Source organism: Sarcophilus harrisii, chromosome 1 (assembly GCF_902635505.1).
Source record: "Sarcophilus harrisii chromosome 1, mSarHar1.11, whole genome shotgun sequence".
In the NCBI taxonomy this organism is placed as follows: domain Eukaryota; kingdom Metazoa; phylum Chordata; class Mammalia; order Dasyuromorphia; family Dasyuridae; genus Sarcophilus; species Sarcophilus harrisii.
Window position 1 is genome coordinate 148,646,937 of NC_045426.1, and position 19,884 is coordinate 148,666,820.

The 19,884-nt window shown below is 34.2% G+C and overlaps 1 protein-coding gene across 7 annotated transcripts in view; it reads right to left on the bottom strand.

The window, feature by feature from the left end:
- The window catches only part of PDE4D (phosphodiesterase 4D), a 1,062,771-nt gene that overhangs the window by 238,216 nt on the left and 804,671 nt on the right, over positions 1-19,884 (bottom strand). For all 7 annotated transcript variants that reach the window (XM_031948468.1, XM_031948542.1, XM_031948614.1 and 4 more), the window contains exon 2: positions 11,981-12,172. In XM_031948468.1, coding sequence (XP_031804328.1) covers positions 11,981-12,172 — 192 coding nt within the window. The remainder of the gene's footprint in view (positions 1-11,980; positions 12,173-19,884) is intronic.

Here is a 19,884-nt window from a genome sequence, read left to right on the forward strand (position 1 = left end):
TTTTGACTGTCCAAGAAATAAAATAAAGTACCATAGAAGATAATGAGTTCTCCATCTGTAAAAATCTTCAAGTCTCAAAGAACTGGATGACAACTTGTTGGGTATTTTCAATCAATTAACTAGTAAGTATGAAGTGCCTACTATGTACTAGGAACTGAGTCAGGCACTGGATTGTGCACAAGATTCATGCTTTGGGTAGAAGCATGAGTGATGACCTCTGCATTCCCTTCAGGCTCTACAGAACTATGATTCTATAATATTATGCCAATTTACAGAAATAAAAGTTATATTTGTTCCCAATATATTTTCCTAAAACCTACACCATTAAGATTAATGTAATGATAAATGTGGAAATATGTGTAGAAGAAATGCACATATTTAACATACATTGGATTACTTGGACAATAGGGAAGGGGGTGGGGAAAAGGGAGAGAAAAAATTTGGAACACAAGGTTTTGCAAGGTTGAATGTTGAAAACTATTTTTGTATATATTTTGAAAATAAAAAAATATTATTAAGAAAAGATTTAATGTAACATGAATTTTTATTTTGTAATGGCTTAGCTAAGCTTCTCTAACTTCTTTTATAGAAGAATTAGAGTGAGGGAGGAGAAACGGACAAAGCAAAACAAAATATACTTACACATAAATTTTAATGGAAAATGAAGGTTTTGGACATTTGCTATACATAGGCACGACACAATCAAATTTTTGGGAAGCCTTTTAATTCAGTTATTGGGGTACCTGATTGCCATTAGCAACTCTTCATTTTTTCTCTTAAATTTTTTTAGCACTTAATATTTTTTCCCTCAATTACATGTAAAGATAGCTTTCAACATTCATTTTTATAAGATTTTTAAGTTTCACATTTTTCTCCTTCCTTCTTCCTTCTTTCCCTCTCCTCTCCTCAAGATAGCAAGCAATCTGATATGGGTTATAAATGTATAATCATGGTAAATATTTTTACATTAGTCATATTGTGAAAGAAGAATCAAAGGGAAAAACCACAATAAAGAAAATGTTTAAAAAGTGAAAATAGTATCTTCAATCTGCATTCAGATTACATAGTTCTTTCTCTGGATATGGATAGAATTTTCCATCATGAGTCTTTTGGAATTGCCTTGGATCATTGTATTGCTGAGAAGAGCGAGGTCTATCAAAGTTGATCATTGTACAATGTTGCTGTTACTGTATACAATGTTCTCCTGATTCTGTTCAACTCAGGCAGCATCAGTTCATCTAAGTGTTTCCTGGTTTTTCTGAAATCTGCCTGTTTATCATTTCTTACAGAACAATAATATTCCATTCCATTCACATACCATAACTTGCTCAATTATTCCTCAAATGAAGGGCAAATATTTGTGTATATGTGGGTCCTTTTCCCTTTTTGTGATCTCTTTGGGTTTCAAATTTAATGATGGTATTGCTAGATCAAAAGGTATGCACAGTTTAATAACCCTTTGGGTAAAGTTTCAAATTGTTATCTAGAATGGCTGGAACAGTTCACAGCTCCACCAAAATGCATTAGTGTTCCGATTTTCCCACATCTTTATCATTTTCCTTTTCTGTATCTCAAGTTGTTAGAAACTCTTTCTTAGTTACTATTTCATACAATTAAAAAAAAAAAAAGTCTCTAGATTTCCCCCCCTCTTATAAATTGCATTTGGGGATAATTTTGTTTGTTTGCTTATTGTTTGATCATACTACATTACAGGTCAAATTGCTTCTCTCCTTCTTGTTCTATCAATCTACCTAATAGAATTTTCTGCAATGACAAAAGGGAATTTTGCAGAGGAAGTAGAGATCAAGTATTATTTAGTTGAAGTAAGGGGAAGAACATATGGTTTCATTGAAGATATCAGAAAAAAATATAAAAGAGAATGTAAGGACAACGAAAGTGAGGGATTGAGACTGCCTGACCACATTTCCTATTGGGGCAACATGGATACCCCAAGGGTGATAACAGGAAGGTTAGGGAAGGGACAATGAGAGCTTGGTACACAATGGTCTATAGGACACAGGAAGAAATGGAAGTCTCTGAGATCCTTGTAGGGGATCCTAACACTAAGTAGCACATAGTTACACTAAACTCTTATCAGGACTCCTCCTTAATCTTGTCTTCATTCCAACTAGATTAGGGCAGCTCAGAGAACAAAGTAGCATAAGTAACCAGATCTGATTGAAAGCTAGAATTTTCTACCATAGAAGCTTCCATGTCCCAAAGACCAAGTTATAGGTACATAGGAGAATGAGGAAGTGGGAAATGGCAAGTATTGCAGAACTAGAGCAGAAAATAGAAGAACAGGAGGAAGGAGAGTGGCTAGGGTACAGATATCTTCTTGGGCAGAGAAAGACAAGACCAGAAAAATCAGACATTTTTTCTAGACAGCACTACATTCTAGTTTGCTTCTAGCTTGCTTACCTTTAGGCAGGGATTGTGTATTATTTAAATTAACATGCAAATGAATTTATTTAAAAATAATTTAGGTCAATTTTTTTTTAAATTCAAATCAAATTTGGAGATTGGCTAATGATTTGGATAGAATTTTATTGTTTCAAATCCTTATCTTTATTATTAGGTGGTGTGAGATGGCAAATAAAAATGCTTAGTGAGCAAAGATAAAGATCCCTCAATTAAAAAGTATGGTAGTTCAGGTGGACAAGTAGAGTATAAAAATACTAAATGATGGAAAGAATAACATGAAATCAAGAAATGAAAAAAATTCAGATTAAATACCAATCAAACTTCTTGGTGAATGGAAAATGCCCTCTAAATATTATTTTCCCTTCTCATGCAAGTGTTTTTCAAAATACTTTTTACTCTCTAAGAGGACGTGGAAAAACTGTTTTTACCTTGTTTTACTGTAGAAGGAAATTAGAAAACATAAGTAATTTTTTTCAATCGATTCTGGTGGATCTGGAATCCAAATTTCCTTACTCTTCTAATTACACATTAAAAAGACAAAAAATGCATATGAATTTTTTCTCCTTTGTGATTAATCCTCTGGCTAATCATCACCCTAACTATTTTGAGCTTAATTCTTTAGACATCACATCATAGGGGAAAATGTGACACTGTCAGGAGGGGCAGTCTTAACAAACCAGTAGATATATTTCAATCAAATTAGCTAAGACTTTTTTAGGAACCATCTCTGTCTGTGGCTACTTTGTCATTGAAAATGAAGGAACAGCAGGACATAATTACAAGCTGATGGGATTTGAGGAATTAGTACTAGAAGAGATCTTGGAGATTATTCCAACCAATCCTTTCATTTTATAGGTGATAAAAGTAAAGCCCAGAGTGACTAGTCCATGGTTACACCCAGAGTAACATAGTAGTCCATTCTCTTATTTTCAGTTTCTCTCAGTCTCTTGGTTGCTTCCTTATTAGCTACAAACACACCCAAGTCTTCCCCATCCTCAAAAAACTCTTCTTTGATCTATCCAATTTCACTAACTATCATCTTATATTTCTCTACTCTTTCACAGTTGAGCTCCTTGAGAATGCTAATCAGTGCCTCCATTTCCTTTCTTCTCATTGTAGAAGTCTTTCTTGTTGAACTCATACTTCCTGGTATCCAACCTCATCATTAGGAGACAGCTGTCTCCTAAAGCAGCATCAAAACTAATGACTTCTATAATCAGTCCTTATCCTTTCTGACCTCTTCTCTAAATCTTTGTGATACCTCTCTCTAATGGTTCATTTCCTATCTAATTTCGTCTATTAAATTTCTCCTATTTCTCTTCTCTTCTTCCTCTATTCTTTTGGTGATCTCATCAGCTCCAATATGTATCATCTCCATGCTGATGATCCTTAGATCTATTTATTTGTTCAAGTATAACCTCTCTCCCAGCCTCCAGTCTTGCATCTCCAACTATCTATAAGACATTTTGAACTGGATATCCTATAATCATTTGAAATTCAATCCAACTAAAAAAATGAACTTTTACTCTTTTCTTTTAAGCCTTTTCCTCTTTCAAATCTTCCTGTCCTGTGATTTTGAGTTTTCTTATAATTTACTTTTTTCCACATATTCTACAGTCTACTGACACTAGCCTCCTTACAAGGCTCCTTACAACTGCTTGCAAAAGATACTCTATTTCCCAACTATGGGAATTTTCACTGTCTGTTCCCCCATGCTTGGAACTCCCTCCTCTCTAGTCTAACTTCAAGTTTTACCTAAAGTTCCATTTTCTGCAAGAAACTATTCTCAAATCTGTCCTTTCTTTAAGGTTATATCTACTTTATCCTGTATACTTCTTTCTTATACATCATTGTTTGCAGGCTCTCTCTCCCATTAGATTGTGAGCTTCTTCAAGGGATGTTTTTGTCTTTCTTTACATTCCCAAAGCTTAGTACATAGTCTGGCACATAGTAATATTTAATAACTTTTAAATTTCACAATGAGATATGTACACAGAAAGCTACAAAAAAGTTAGAAACTATTAAGTTCATGGGAGGATCAAAGAGAATGGTTGGAAAAGATCATTTCCAAATGGCTCAAACACGAAGACAATTATGAATTTCTGAATCAATCTATGATAGCAATAGGAAAGGCAAACTGTTCTAGAAGTAGCATCCACAAGTGACTAAAACAAAAGCTAGCATATCTAGATTATTAGCAATTTTCTAATACCTTCTATGAAAATAGATTTCTGCCAATACTTAGCTTTTTGTAAGAATCTTGGTTCTATTTATCACCTTCCCAGAATTTGACTATATTGGATCTGATGGCTTCTAATCTCTTTTTCTATAACAAAAGTACTCTTCTGAAGGAAATGTGACTCAGCCTTGACCTTAAAGAGATGAAGCCTCACCTTTGTTTAGCCTTTTTGCAATTTCTGAACCAAGCCCTCTCATTCAATCATTCCTACTCTTCCCAAGAATTTGGAACACACAATTTCATATTTTTAATGAATACAGCCTATGAATCAATTTTGCTAAAGCACATACTTTAAAACATATTAATTCAATCTAATTTAATAGTACTTGGATAATTTCAGGGTAAACAAAATGAAAAATACTTCTTAAAAAAAAAATCTGTGGGTTGGTGGTAGAATGAGGAGGAAAGGTAAGAGACTTGCAAAGTACTATGGAATATTAAATCAACTTACAGAGAGAGTCTTGATGATTAAATCACTTGCATAATTTCTTACTTGCCTTGTAATGAATATCTCCACTTATTTTTAACTACACAAAGTAGCCTTATGTACCTTTCATTTGTACATATACATATAGTTGGTATTGTCAGGGTGAAATGCGGCAGTAGCAGCAATCTCATATAGCTATAGAAATAATTTTTTTTTTTAAAGTTCTTGAGAAATCACTAAAAGGAAAAAAAAAATACCACAAGCTTTAAATGGACCTTTGCTAAAGCTTTGATGAAAGAGCTAAATTATAGGGCTTTATAGAAAAACTGCTTCTGAAAACTAGAGAGGATTATATATGGAAAATAGTATTTTTCTGCACATTAAAGAAATTACATTTAATTTTCTTGGCCAGAGTGCAATCTTCCTTCCACTCCTAAATTTACATCTCCAACTGGGAATTTTGGAATAAGAATTCCAGCATTCCATTCTTGAATTGATCAATGAGTTGTAAGAAAATGGGTAGTGACTGTAATGAATATAGCTCGTCAGAAGCCATCAAAGTATTGCAAGGGGGTCACAAATCCAAATGTAAATCTACAGAGGAATAAACATGCTTTCTGCAAACAGAGTAGAACTTATATTTTAAAAATCCATAATTTAAAAGCACTACTAAGTTCAAAGTAATTTTAAGTCACCAACTATTTTCTAAATTAACACACTGATCCAAGTCAACAAACAAGACAACCATAAACAATTATTGAATGTTAATCATGTACCAGGCACTGGGCTAAGTGCTGGAAATACAAATACAAATTTAATGGAGGAATCCTTGCCTCAAGGTGGTAATATTCTAATGAGAGACAATAATACATAAAATCAAGCTGCAAAAATATTAGAAGGATGATAGAGAAAATCTAGAATAGAGAGTAGAATCTAGAAAGGAATGAAAACATGGCTGTTCTGGGTATTCTTAAAAATGTAGGTTTGGAGTTATTGTTTGTCCTTCATTCTCAAGGACTATGACATCAGGGAGATGATGGCATGACATGCAAGTGAGTTGCATTTAAGTGAGGAAGAGTTGTGCAATGTCACTAGCCTCAATTTCTTCAGAGTTATTTGGGTCTTTATCTGGCCATATATAGATCAGGAAGATTGGAATGGAAACAATTATTTTTTACATTCACTTTGAATCAATCAGAGCCCAAATAGCCCAAGTAGAGCTTGACATGAGACCCATTGTCAGTCAATCAATGAGAACCAGAGTGATTTGGGTTTAAGGCTAGGTCTTTAAGAAAGAAATCTAGCCTGTAAACCCCAAGATATATTGAGAGGTTTCAGAATCAAAATCTAGGGCTAGGGCAAAGAGGTTTCTGTGAAACTATAGATAAGTCTCAATGCAAATAATGAATTCAATAAGTTATTTGAATTTGCACATATTGTTTTTTAATTTGATCACCTTATTTGAATTTTCACTGCATATTTCCACTGGGCTAGAACTAGGCTATACATTGTATTCTATAGCATAAATTCAAATATATGTTACCACCTTACAGAGTCACATTCACACTTACTTATTTTTTCTCTTTTATGGATATTCTCTAAGTTATTATAATTGTTGTTTTTAATTTAAGAAACTGGGAACTATTGGTCAGGTGGAAAGAACTCAGGCCAGATAATTAGAACAATTTAATTCTACTTCTGACTCTGAACTCTATGACCTCAAAGACCTTTGAGAATTCTTATTATTTTTTTAAAACCAAAATCATTAAAAAAATTTTTACTACATAAATTGATCACTTAAAAATTAATCATTGTGCATCCCAGTTTCCTCACAAATTAAATGGGAATTAAATGAGAAATAGTGGATATGAAACCTAACTCCACTGAACAATATATTTATCCACCTTACTTGTAGTTACACTTTCCTTTCTTCCTCCTTCTCTTCCTCTTCTTCTTCATCTATTACAACCACAGACCATCAACTAGCTTATATATTTGTAAAATGGGGATTAAAATTATTTTGCTGTAAGGTATGGTCAGAATTACTTCTAATGTACTGAATTACCAGGAAAAAATGTTTAAAATACATGACAGTTCATTCTTCTTCTACTGAATCAATTATAATCAAACCTGGTAATTATTTAAGTAATCAGAAAAATATTCAAATGTCCTTAATAAATACCACAATTTATATTCCAGTAACTTTTCATAACTAAATATGTTTAATTATTTAATAATTCATTCCATTAATCTTTTTTCTCCATTAATCTTTCTTAAGTGCCTACTATATTCAATTGCTTATGAGGAATATTAATAACATTTTATATGTGCAAGCTCTTTCATACACATTTATTTTCACAACACCCTAAGGCATTTTTCAGAGGAGGAAAATCTGATAAGATTAAGCCATTCTATATTTCCTTTTGTTAGACCTGTGAAAAGCATCTACTTAGGAAACTTTCTCTACCAAAATATATTGTCATCTGCTACACTACTGACAAATCCACTACAAATCCTAGGGATTTGTCTCTACACACATAAGACTGACAGATGCCTATCTTGCCCATATGAAAATGTAGGAAGATTATGAGCTAAGGAAGCAAAAGAAGTGACATAATCTATAAACTGTAAGCAATTGTTAGCTATTTACCAAGAAGTGCCACACCTTAGTTGTGCTCATTGTCATTCCACTATTTTCAGCATATTTAGGAAATCTATTAAGATGGAGGATATAAATCAGCCCAACTACCATGGAGATTTTCAAAGCATATGTATGTGTGTGTGTATTTATGTCTATATTAACAGTTGTTATAACAAAACAATATTCAAATAGTGACTGCCATGCACATAGTAGGTATTCAATGACTCAGTGTCACACAGTTAATGTGTATTATATGAAGAACTTGAACACGTCTTCCTAACACTATGTCCTTCACTACCCAGCCTCATCAAGGATCTGTAACCATTTTTAGACAGAATCTTCCCTAAAATATGGTGGCTCCAACTAAAACTATCCTTCAAATGTGATGTGGACAGGACAGATTATAAATATTTCTGGAGCAGCATCAGAGACATAAAACTAACCACAGTTTGTTACAGTTTATCTATGGAGACATCACCTAAAGCAAAGGGGATATCCTATCCCAAAGGATATACAAAGGATATCCCAAAGAGTGCATGTGTATGTATTCACATCTGCATTAACAATAATTATAGCAGTGTTCAAATAGTGACTGCCATGCACATAGTAGGTATTCAATAAATATTTTTTGAACAGAATTAAATTATATACTTTATATAAATTCTGATGGAGGTATATTTATATAGATCACGTTATCTATATGCAAAATCAAAAAGCACTAGTCACATTTATGAAATTATCATATTATCATGTTGTCATGTTATTACTGCTCTGGCAAGCGCCTACTAAAGATAACTTGCTGGGGTTTTTTTGTTTGTTTTTTTGTTTTGTTGTTGTTGTTGTTGTTGTTGTTGTTACTCATGTATTTATTCTTATGGAACATTTTGCCTTGAAAGAAATATGGACCAGATCTGATAAACCTAACACAAAGAAATGGAAGAAAGTGAAAAACAAAAATAGAGAGATGATAACCAGAACAAAAAATGTGGTATCCAGATATTTATGTCAGCTATGAATTGTCATCAATAATATGGTTGGATCTCCATATCTATCCCTAGCAACATTTCCATGGGACAGTGGACAGAAAATTAAACTCGAAGCCAGAACCAACTTTGTAACTTTGAACCAGTTTCAATACTTTTCTCCTTCCTTCCTTTCCTCCTTCCTTTCTTCCCTTCTTCCTTCCTCCCTTCCTCCCTTCCTTTCCTCCTTCCTTCCTTCCCTCCTTCCTTCCTCCCTTCCCTTCTTCCTCCCTCCCTTCCTTCCCTCCTTCCTTCCTCCCTTCCTTCTTTTCCTCCTTCTTTCTTTTCCTCCTTCCTTCCTTCCTCCCTCCTTCCCTCCTTCCTTCCTCCCTTCGCTTCTTCCTCCCTCCCTTCCTTCCCTCCTTCCTTCCTCCCTTCTTCTCTTCCTTCCTTCCTTCCCTCCTTCCTTCCTTCCCTCCCTCCTTCCTTCCTTCCTTCCCTCCCTCCTTCCTTCCCTCCTTCCCTCCCTCCTTCCTTCCCTCCCTCCTTCCTTCCTTCCCTCCTTCTTTCCTTCCCTCCTTCCTTCTTCCCTTCCCTCCTTCCTTCCTCCCTTCCTCCCTCCCTTCCTTCCCTCCTTCTTCCCTTCCTCCCTCCCTCCCTTCCCTTCTTCCTTCCTTCCTTTCCTCCTTCCCTCCTTCCTTCCTTCTTTCTTTCTTGTAAGTGCTTCCCTCCTTCCTTCCTTTCTTCCCTCCTTGCTTCCTTCCTTTCTTCCCTCCTTCCTTCCTTCCCTCCTTCCTTCTTCCCCTCCTTCCTTCCTCCCTTCCTCCCTCTCTTCCTTCCTTCCTTCCTTTCTTCCTTCCCTTCCTTCCTTCCTTCCTTCCTTCCTTCCTTCCTTTTCTCCTTCCCTCCTTCCTTCCTTCCTTCTTTCCTTCTTGTAAGTGTTAAGTGTCTGAGGCCAAATATGAACACTCATGTCTTTCTGACTCCAGGGTCAGTGCTCTATTCACTGTGCCATTCAGCTGCCTCTTACAACAGTTTTCTAAAGCTCAGTTTCCTTGTCTATAAAATAAGGATCACAATGTCAGTCTTGCCTCTCTCTCAGTGTTCCTACCAAGATAATATTAATTTCTGTAGCAGAACACTTAAACACTGTAAAATTTTATATAGCTGTAAGGAATCATTATTATTATAATTTGTTTTCCTCTCCCCATAGAATTCTCAAATTATTCAAATAAAAAACACTCAAAATTCATTTTTGACCTGGTACAATAAACGTAATAAATAGATTTGACTTCAGTATGGAAAACAGCTAGGCAACGTGATATGGAAGAAAGGACACTAGCAGTGTCACATTTGATACCACTCTTGAAGAAGGAATTCTGAACCGTACGCCAGTATGGTGCCTGAGCTTCAGGTATTTACCTGAAATTAAAAATCCAGAGCCACTGGGAAATGATGAAAAGGAAAAATCAAAGAGAAGATACAGAGCAAAAACAGACTGAATAATTTAAATTGAAATTTAATATTCAAATCCAAGGTCAATTCATACTTACTCATTATTTGTTTAAAAAAAAAAAAGTAAGTATAGATGGGGTAGCTAGGTGGCAAAGTGCTGGGCTTGGTGTCAGGAAGATTCATTTCCCTGACCATCTGAGTGGCCACAGATATTTACTAGCTATGAGATCCTTACTAGCTATGAAACTCTGTCCCAGTATCCTCATCTGTAAAAATGAACTGGAGAAGGAAATGGCAAAACACTCCAGTAACTTTGCCAAGAAAACTCCAAATGGAATCATGAAGAATAAAAAACAAGTAAAATGATTGAATAGTAACAAGAACAAAAGCATAGACTCTTAAATCTTTACATTTCAATATATTAGGATGCTCAATTTGTAATGGATACCTCAGAAAGCTCACAAGCCCATATATACTGTAGAAGAATATGCACATTAATTTGGTTTGTCCCTAATTTAGGTGTGTTATGGCACTCTTAAATTCTATCTTGATTTTGGGATGGTGGTACACAGACTTTCATGTTTTTCAGGACTTTTTTTTTTTTTTTTTTTTTGAGGCAGTTGGGGAGTTAAGTGACTTGCCCAGAGTCACACAGCTAGGAAATGTTAGATCAAATTTGAACTCAGATGTTCCTGACTTCAAGGGTGATGCTCTATTCACTGTGCCACCTAACTGGCCCTTATAGGACTTAATTTTAAGGTAATAAAGAAGCACTGTTGTATAGGGTTTATTGAGTTAGCTTTGAAGGCTGAAGGCTGAGATCAAATTTACTCTCTGCATGCACAGGCTCTGTTATCAAGACAAATCATGTAATCTCTCAGTTCTCTAGGTACTTCTTTAAGACTCATAACTGCAAAGCAAGTGCCAGTCCACATTGATGGGGGGAATTTTTGAGGTAGAGTGAGGGGTCAATAATGTTTCCAAATTAAAATAATTTCACTTATTATATGTAGATGGCACTTAATCAGTCTTGTTTAGAATGAACTAAGAATCACTAATTTAAAATTATAATTTCTCTAGTATTAGTTCCTGAAATTGAACTTGAGGTGTTTAGGAATAAGGAAAAAAAAAAGTACTTTCCCCCAAAAATCAAACTGTACAGGTCTTATTCATCAGACTGTATGTTGTAGAACCTTTGAATTTTGATATATATTCAAAAACGCAATTCTACCAAATTCTGGCCACAGAGTCAGTAAAGAATGTTTATCTCAAGTTTTTCCAGTAGTCTAAGACAAATGAAGATAGCAACTATACAGGACATGGTGCTGGGGACTCTGAAAAAGAAGCTGCTCTCTAAAGAGTAAATTACAATGCAAGAGATTATCCAACTGGGAATAAATAACCACATGGCAAGACAACACAACTGGAAATAGGCTATTAACTGGGGCTAAACACACATAAAATTTTTTTTTAATAGAAAGAGGTTTACATTTAAGGCTTTTATTAGCCAATAATCTTTCTTGAGAAAAATGCATGTTACCTGATAAAATTGCTAAGTCAACATAAAAACATGCCAATTCACAAACAAAAATGCTCAACACATGTCCAAAAAATTCATTATTTCTCATTTTCTTGAGAAATTCTCAAGTCAAAGCTGATGTTAATTACCCACATTAGTGTACTCTTATTTATTTCACCCCAAGGAAAAATTCAATAGTTACAAATGGCAAAGATTGATCATGTGATATTTTGTCCTCAGTTTTAGAGAAAATTTCATGCAAATCATTGACAATGTTCTTATGTCACCCTAAAAGATCCCTCCCCATACTTACATATCACTGGCAATGGAGGAGTTCCTCGACATGGACTTTGGAGAAAGGTCATAGTCACTGTCAGACCGATACAGGAAAGACTCCCGGCGTTGACTGTGGACAAAATTAGCCTGGAGAATTAGCCCTGATCCTGGGCTTGTCATGGGATCCAAGGGACTCCGTCCCGAAGATGTGCCATTGTCCACGTCGAAACTGGAACAGAAGGAGAAATATTTACATTGCTATTTGCATTTGAAAAACAGTGATCTAACTAGCAAAAAGAAGCCAGGACAAGAATCAGCAATGGGAAAACCTACAGCTGATTCATGTGTTCAGACAATCAATAACAGGGGTCTTGATAACACTGAAAATGTGTTGTATTTCAGTGACACTCAAAAGAAAAAAAGCCATTATTGACTTTTTATTTTCCTGTTCTCCCAAGCTTTTGGAAAAATGACTTCCCCTCAAAAAAAAAAGCATGAGTCTTAAGGCCTAATGAAGGTGTCAAATGCACAACCTGGACCACCAATCAGATTAGAATGTAATTGAGAAACATTGAACAAAATAAATAAAAATACAATAGAACATAATGTTAATATGTGGTTTTCTTAGTCAATATGTAGACTGCAGAAATCATGAGATGGAGTTCAGTTGTCCCCATTTCTATTTGATTTTGACACTGCAGGGTAGACATTTAGCAACTTCAAGAAAAGGGGAAGCACTGTGCAAAGAATATTATTACCTAACAATTCTAGCAGTCAAAGAAGATATACTTGATGTGCTATCCTTTTAAAAGAAAAATAAAGTTTCAGTTGAATTTATTTCAACAAGATTTATTAATGCTTTTATATGCTCAAAAGTACACAAAGGAATTTTAAGACAATGATCCTGTCCTCAAAAAGTTTACATTATTTAGATCTAATATCCATAAAATATCTTTCTCAACTAGCTCAATTTAGATTGTCTTAAAAATAAAACATAGCTGGCCTGCTTTCAAAATATCATAATAAAGATATGTGAAGGATATGAAGAGGAAGAGTGAAAGGGGAATAAGAAGAATAACAAGTTGTAGTGTAGTATTTTGTGCAAATTAAGTGAATGAATGGGAAAACATTTATTAAGGATCTACTATATGCTAAGAACTATGTCTAGTGCTTGGTATAGAAATAGAGGAAATGAGACAATTCCCCCTCCCAAGGAGCTCAGATGCTCACACTCTGTGAGAAGGGAGAAATCACGTAAAAGCATTCAGTTGTAAGTCAGAGAAGGCAGAAAAGTCCTGAGGGTTCAGCTGTGAGGCAGATGGTAAGATCAAGAAGAATGAAAAACATAGCATCAATCCTGAAAACCATAGGATTCAGTGGCAAAACAGATGAGAAGACCTCGCAGTACTGAGACTCACTATAAGGCTTGTAATTAACTCATCAAAATGCTATGAATAATTATATGGTTCTTTTGGACAGTCTTGGGTTTACAGTGGAGGAACAAAGGGAAGACAAAGGGCAAAGATACTTCCAATGGCAACTTTTCTTACTAATCAACTTCAATGAGATCTGGTAGCTTAGAGCTACTCTCAAGGGTAGTTATTTTTGTCAGGTGGGCCAGATGGAAGCTTAGATATTTAATAAATATTTGAATGAATGATGAAATAACCCCCCAAACTTTATTTTACTCAATAACTACTCAATTCCCTCCTGTACTAAAACTTTCAGTCAAATACTTATGTCATTCATTAAAAATAATAACAATTATGACCCTTTGTTTTCCTCTTCTCAAACTGAAATTATCAACTGCCAATGAAGGAAAATAAGAAGATAGAAATTTCATCAATGATTATTCTCAAAGGAAAGTGCTGACTAAGAAGCAAAAGCAGCTAATAAAAAGTGAAAAGCTATTTTCCCTCTCTTATGGATACAATCTATCTTGATCAGTCACAGAAAGGGGATAATGATGACAGGTATCTTGCATCTATTACTTCTTTTTAAGTACAAAGGTGGAGTTATTCTAATTAAAATAAACAACCTTATGCTTTTCCATAGATTTGTCTCATTTTAGAGTCTCATTAAACCAAATTTAACAAATATTTATTAAGTACCTGCTATAACCTCTCCTAGGAGTAGATGATAGAAAAGAGAAACAAGGAGTACCTGTCAAAAGCATCAAATCAGGAGGTTTCATGTTCCCCTACACCAAGTGGAATGTCTACTCCTCATTCACTAATCAATCACAACATATCCTACATGCTATTGTTGCCATGATTTCTTTTGCTACCTCTTGTTCCTACATGTAAAATCTCCTTTAGGAAAATCTTTCCCTGTTTTCCAAGATGAGAATTAGCCAATAGCAGGAAATAATTGGACTAAAGAGCAAAAGGCAAAAGACCCTGGGATTTTCTGAGTACCATCCCTCTAAGCGATATAATTGCACTGCAAAAACAATCTGGGTATAATAGTGTTGATTTGTTACTTTATTCTATTCTATTCATTTTTTTTTTTTATTTTGATTCTCAACAATGGAGAGAAAAGCTAGTCAGTATAATAAATGCAGGAAAGCCTTCAATAGAAACTCATTTCTTATTAAAAGTTAAAGAATTCATACTGGGGAGCAGATCCCTTAGCTATGTTAATATATCTTTATCCAAGTTACTCATAGATGTGGCTTACTTAGTTTTTTCTTCAACTATAGGAGGATAATCTGGGGAATATAATAATCAATCTATTATTCAATAAAATCAAGAAACAATTATTAAACTCAACAACTCTGAACAACATGCCCAAGTTCACAAATCAATAAAAAGCAGATTGAGAATGACTTTGACTTCTGTATCTTAGTCCCAATTTTCTATGCTCTATCTTTCTATTTCACCATTAACTATACATTCTGCTCACACATATCACACAGAATAACACTATTCGAATGGAAATTTGAATCTTATTACTGAGTTTCAATATCATGGTAGTTTCAAAGTAATTTTCACAAAATGGATAGATAAATCTAAAAGGGGTTATACTACATACAGGATTTCTGGGAATAATAAATTCTATTTCCTGGTTGTTGCCATTATTCCATTATATATCATTTACTTGTTACAGCTGAACGTGCTCTTTGAGATCATTCAAGTCCGATCTTCTCATTTTATAGATGAATAAACTGAGGCCCAGTGAGTTTAAAAGATGTGCCCAAGGTTACACAAACAACAAGTGGCGCAGCCAGGATCTGACTCTAAATCTCGACTCCAAAACTACTTAGAGTTCATTGTAATTGTTTATTATGCTAGATATGTCCTACAAGTTGTGACCAGATTCCACAACTAGTTGAAAATGAAGAAGGTTAGCCAGAGCAATTAGTTAAAGCTATGTTTTTTACTTTATTTTTTTACTTTTATTTTTACTCACTGTGTGGTTTCCCCTCAATTTCAGACCTTCCCCACATAGAATAACCTTGGTAAATTCAGAAACAAGTCATAGGGTGGAAGGCTCAGAGTGGTAAGTGATTTATACAGGGTGATAAGGGAACGGATCTGAATAAAAATTTTCCTAATTCAAACTGTAACTCCCTCTCTGTCCTATAACCAAACCATCTGTTATAGCTATATATATATATATATTCAGTTTTAAAGGCATTTAAACAGTCTATTTCTTTAAATGAGGAAGCAATGCATAGTGAACAAAAAGTCCATTTAGAGACAGCATTCTGCCTTTAGCATAAAAAGGTTAGTCACTTAACTCCTTGGTGTCACCAAGAAAAATCTCAAAAAGAAATTCTGAACAAATTCTCATTGGTAAAAAGATGTTCTATACTAGAAGCTCCTCATACCAACAACATTGTAATTCTGTACATAAAAATCTCACTTATGGATAGTCTACTTATTAAAATATTTTAAAATCCATATAATATCAATAGACATTAGAAATTACAATTACTTTGAGGGATAGTCGAACAAGCTGTGGTATGTGACTGTAATGGAATATTACTGTGCTATAAGAAATGGCAAGAGGGATGAATTCAGAAAAACCTGGGAATACTTACATAAACTGATACAAAGTAAAGTGAGCAGAGCCAGGAGAATACTGTACACAGTAACAATATTACATGATGAAGAACTTTGAATGATTTGGTTATTCTCAGCAATACAATGATCCAAAATAATCCTATAGGACTCATGATGAAAAATGCTTATCTATCTCCTTTCTTCCTTTCTCCCACTCCCTTTCTCCCTCCCTCCCTTCTTTTCTTTGTCTTATTGAACAAAATGATTAATATGGAAACTTATTACATGACTGTATAACCTATATCAGATTGCTTACCCTCTCAAGGGAGAAAGGATGAAAGGAAGAGGGAAGAAAATTTGGAAGTCACAACTTTTAAAAACTATAAAACTTTGTTGACTGAGTGAAAGAAAAAGAAATTATAGTAGCCCTTTTTATGGTGGCAAAGAAAGGGAAACCAAGATGCTCAGAACAAATTATGGCATATAACTGTGATGGAATGCTATCATATTTTAAGAAATAACAAGCAGGGTTTCTGAAAAACCTTAAAAGACATTATCAACTGATAAAAATTGAAGTGAGCAGAACAAAGAAAATAGTATGTATAGTAAAAGCAAAATTGTATGATGATCTGTATGGTATATAAGACCATGCATACATCTATATGTATGATGAATTGTGAATGAGTTAACTATTCTCAGCAATATTATGATCTAAGACAATTCCAAAGGACTTATGATGAAAAATGTTATCCACCTCCAGAGAAAAAAAAACTAGTAGAATCTGCAGATTGAAGCATACTTTAAAAAAAATTTCTTTATTTTTCCTTTTAATCTTTTTTTTTTTTTTGCATCATGACATGTATATAAATATTTTGCATGACTTCACATATATAATCTATATCAAATTCTTTTCCTTCTCATGGGGAAGAAGGGAAGGAGAAAGAGAATTTGAAACTCAAAAAATTTAAAAGATGAATGTTAAAAATATTTTATATGCAATTGAGAAAAAGAAAAGAATAAACAATTTATCTCCTATCTCTAGCTGTGAGAGATATACAATCTGTTTCTCTCCTAATTTTTTATGGAATGATCTTTTTTTTTAATGTTTCGCTATTTTTGTTATTTTTTTAATTATAGCTTTTTATTTACAGGATATATGCATGGGTAATTTTTCAGCATTGACAACTGCAAAACCTTTTGTTCCAATTTTTCCCCTCCTTCCACCCACTCCCTCCCCCAGATGGCAGGTAGACCAATACATGTTAAATATGTTAAGTATATGTTAAATACAATATATGTATGCATATCCATACAGTTTTTTTTAAATAACTTTTTATTGACAGAGCCCATGCCAGGGTAATTTTTTACAACATTATCCCTTGTACTCACTTCTGTTCTGATTTTTCCCCTCCACCCCCTCCCCCAGATGGCAAGCAATCCTATACATGTTAAATATGTCACAGTATATCTTAGATATAATATATGTGTGCAGAACCGAACAGTTCTCTTGTTGCTCAGGGAGAATTGGATTTAGAAGGTATAAATAACCTGGGAAGAAGAACAAAAATGCAAGCAGTTTACATTCATTTCCTAGTGTTCTTTCTTTGGGTGTATCTGCTTCTGTCCATCATTGATCAATTGAAATTGAATTAGATCTTCTCTTTGTCAAAGAAATCCACTTCCATCAGAATACATCCTCATATAGTATCGTTGTTGAGGTATATAATGATCTCCTGGTTCTGCTCATTTCACTCAGCATCATTTCATTTAAGTCTTTCCAGGCCTTTTTGAAATCATCCTTTTGGTCATTTCTTACATAACAATAATATTCCATAACATTCATTTACCACAATTTATTCAGCCATTCTTCAATTGATGGGCATCCACTCAGTTTCCAGTTTCTTGCCACTGTGAAAAAGGCTGCCATAAACATTCTTGCACATACAGGTCCCTTTCCCTTCTTTATAATCTCTTTGGGATATAAGCCCAGTAGTAACACTGCTGGATCAAAGGGTATGCACAGTTTGATAATTTTTTGAACATAGTTCCAAATCTCTCTCCAGAATGGCTGGATGTATTCACAATTCCACCAACAATGTAATTGATTTTTTTATATTAAGAATGGATTATGAGGGGCAGTTAGGTAATGTAGTTGACAGAGCACCAGCCCTTAAGTCAGAAGGACCTGAATTCAAATCGGGCCTCAGACAATACTTCCTGGCTAAAAAAAAAAAAAAAGGGATTGTGGAATATGGTGCAAGGTACTGGTCTAATCCAAATTTCTGCCTTACTGCTTTGCAGTTTTCAAGAAAATTTTTTATCAAATAGGGAGTTCTTTTATGACTAATTTATGATTTCTAGTTTATTGAACACTAGGCTATTCAGTTCATTGTTTTTGATTCTCTCTTTTTTAGTTTAGGTCAGTAATCTACCTGCCTATTTTTATCTACTCAAATTCTGACTATTATCCAATGTATTACATATCTTTCCTTGCTACATGTCATAAGCAATTTAACAAACATGCCAGGTAGGCCTTTATCCAAGCCATTCATAAAATTATTAGACAATACACCCAAATGAGAAGAGAATCCTGGTTCAGTCTGTTAGAAACTTCTTTCTAAGTTGATATGGAACCATTAAAAAAAAAAAAAAAGAATAGTAATAGCTACTATTTAAGACTGGTCATTCAACCAGTTACAAATTATGTCCTATTAATTAGTCCATCACTTTCCATGAGAAAACTGTGAAGTATTTTTCTAAAATCTGGCTAAATTTTCCTAAAAATCTGGCTAAACCTTTTCCCTTATCTACTATTTTATGAACTTGGTCAAAAAAGAAGTGAAATTCATTTGAAAAATTTTGTTCTGGAAGAAATCATTATGCGTCTCTTAGTGATCACTATTTTCTTTTTTGGCTATTCATTGACTATTCCTTTAATAATATATAGCATTCTACAAGACAATCTCCCTAATACTTGACATGTGCAGATTTCATTTTGTTCCTTTTTGTGTTTATTTGTTTGTTTGTTTTTTAAAATCTGGATTTATACCCTACACCAATCTTATGACACTTCTCTTGTTCTTCAACAATCACATTTGCTAAGTTTTTATTTTTTTAAGTATTATGACAGTAAATCTGATGATATATAGGAGTTTGCTTCTCAAACTCCAAATTTATTTTCCTCTTGGGAAGGTTCCCTTAAAATAGAACCTTGAAAGATTTAAGGTCTAAATAGGTCCTTGCAGATCTAAATAGATGCACATTTAAAAGTGGGGAAAGAATTATATTGGTTGTTTACAAGTTACTGTGAGCCCTTTTGGAGATCTTGCATTTTCTGTGATGTGAAATAAAGTTTGCACTTTATCTGATATGCATTGATATGTTAACTTGAGTGTCCTTACAGGAAACTGAGGACTTTTTTTTGCCATATTTATGAATCTATCCTGAAGGTTTTCCTAGGAAATTCCAGGAGGGGGAAAACTGAGGCAAACCAAAGTCCAAGACTTAATCCAGTTCTTCTACGTATGTTGTTTGTAATGCTGGGTCACAGGTTACTATTGTCATTCTCTTCACAATATTAAATGTCTTACTCAGTCTAACTAAAACCACATCCTGTTTATAGTAAAACCCAATAATATTTTCCTGTTTTAGATTTCTCAGCAGGTTCAAACAGCTGTTCTAGAGATTCCCATAATTTAAGTTCTTGACTAAATCTTATCATGGAATGACCACATTGTGATAATAGAAGTCGATCTTTCCATTAGCAGTCTTTTAGGAATGAGCTGTGCAGCTATTTATCCTGCTTAACCACTAAAAGTGTCTTACTTCCAATCTAAATAGGTCACTCTTGAGATGAGATGATCTTTAGCTGCTTAAAGGGATTATGCAGTTAAGTGATACTATGCAGAGTAGGCTGCTCTAATGCGTATATTTG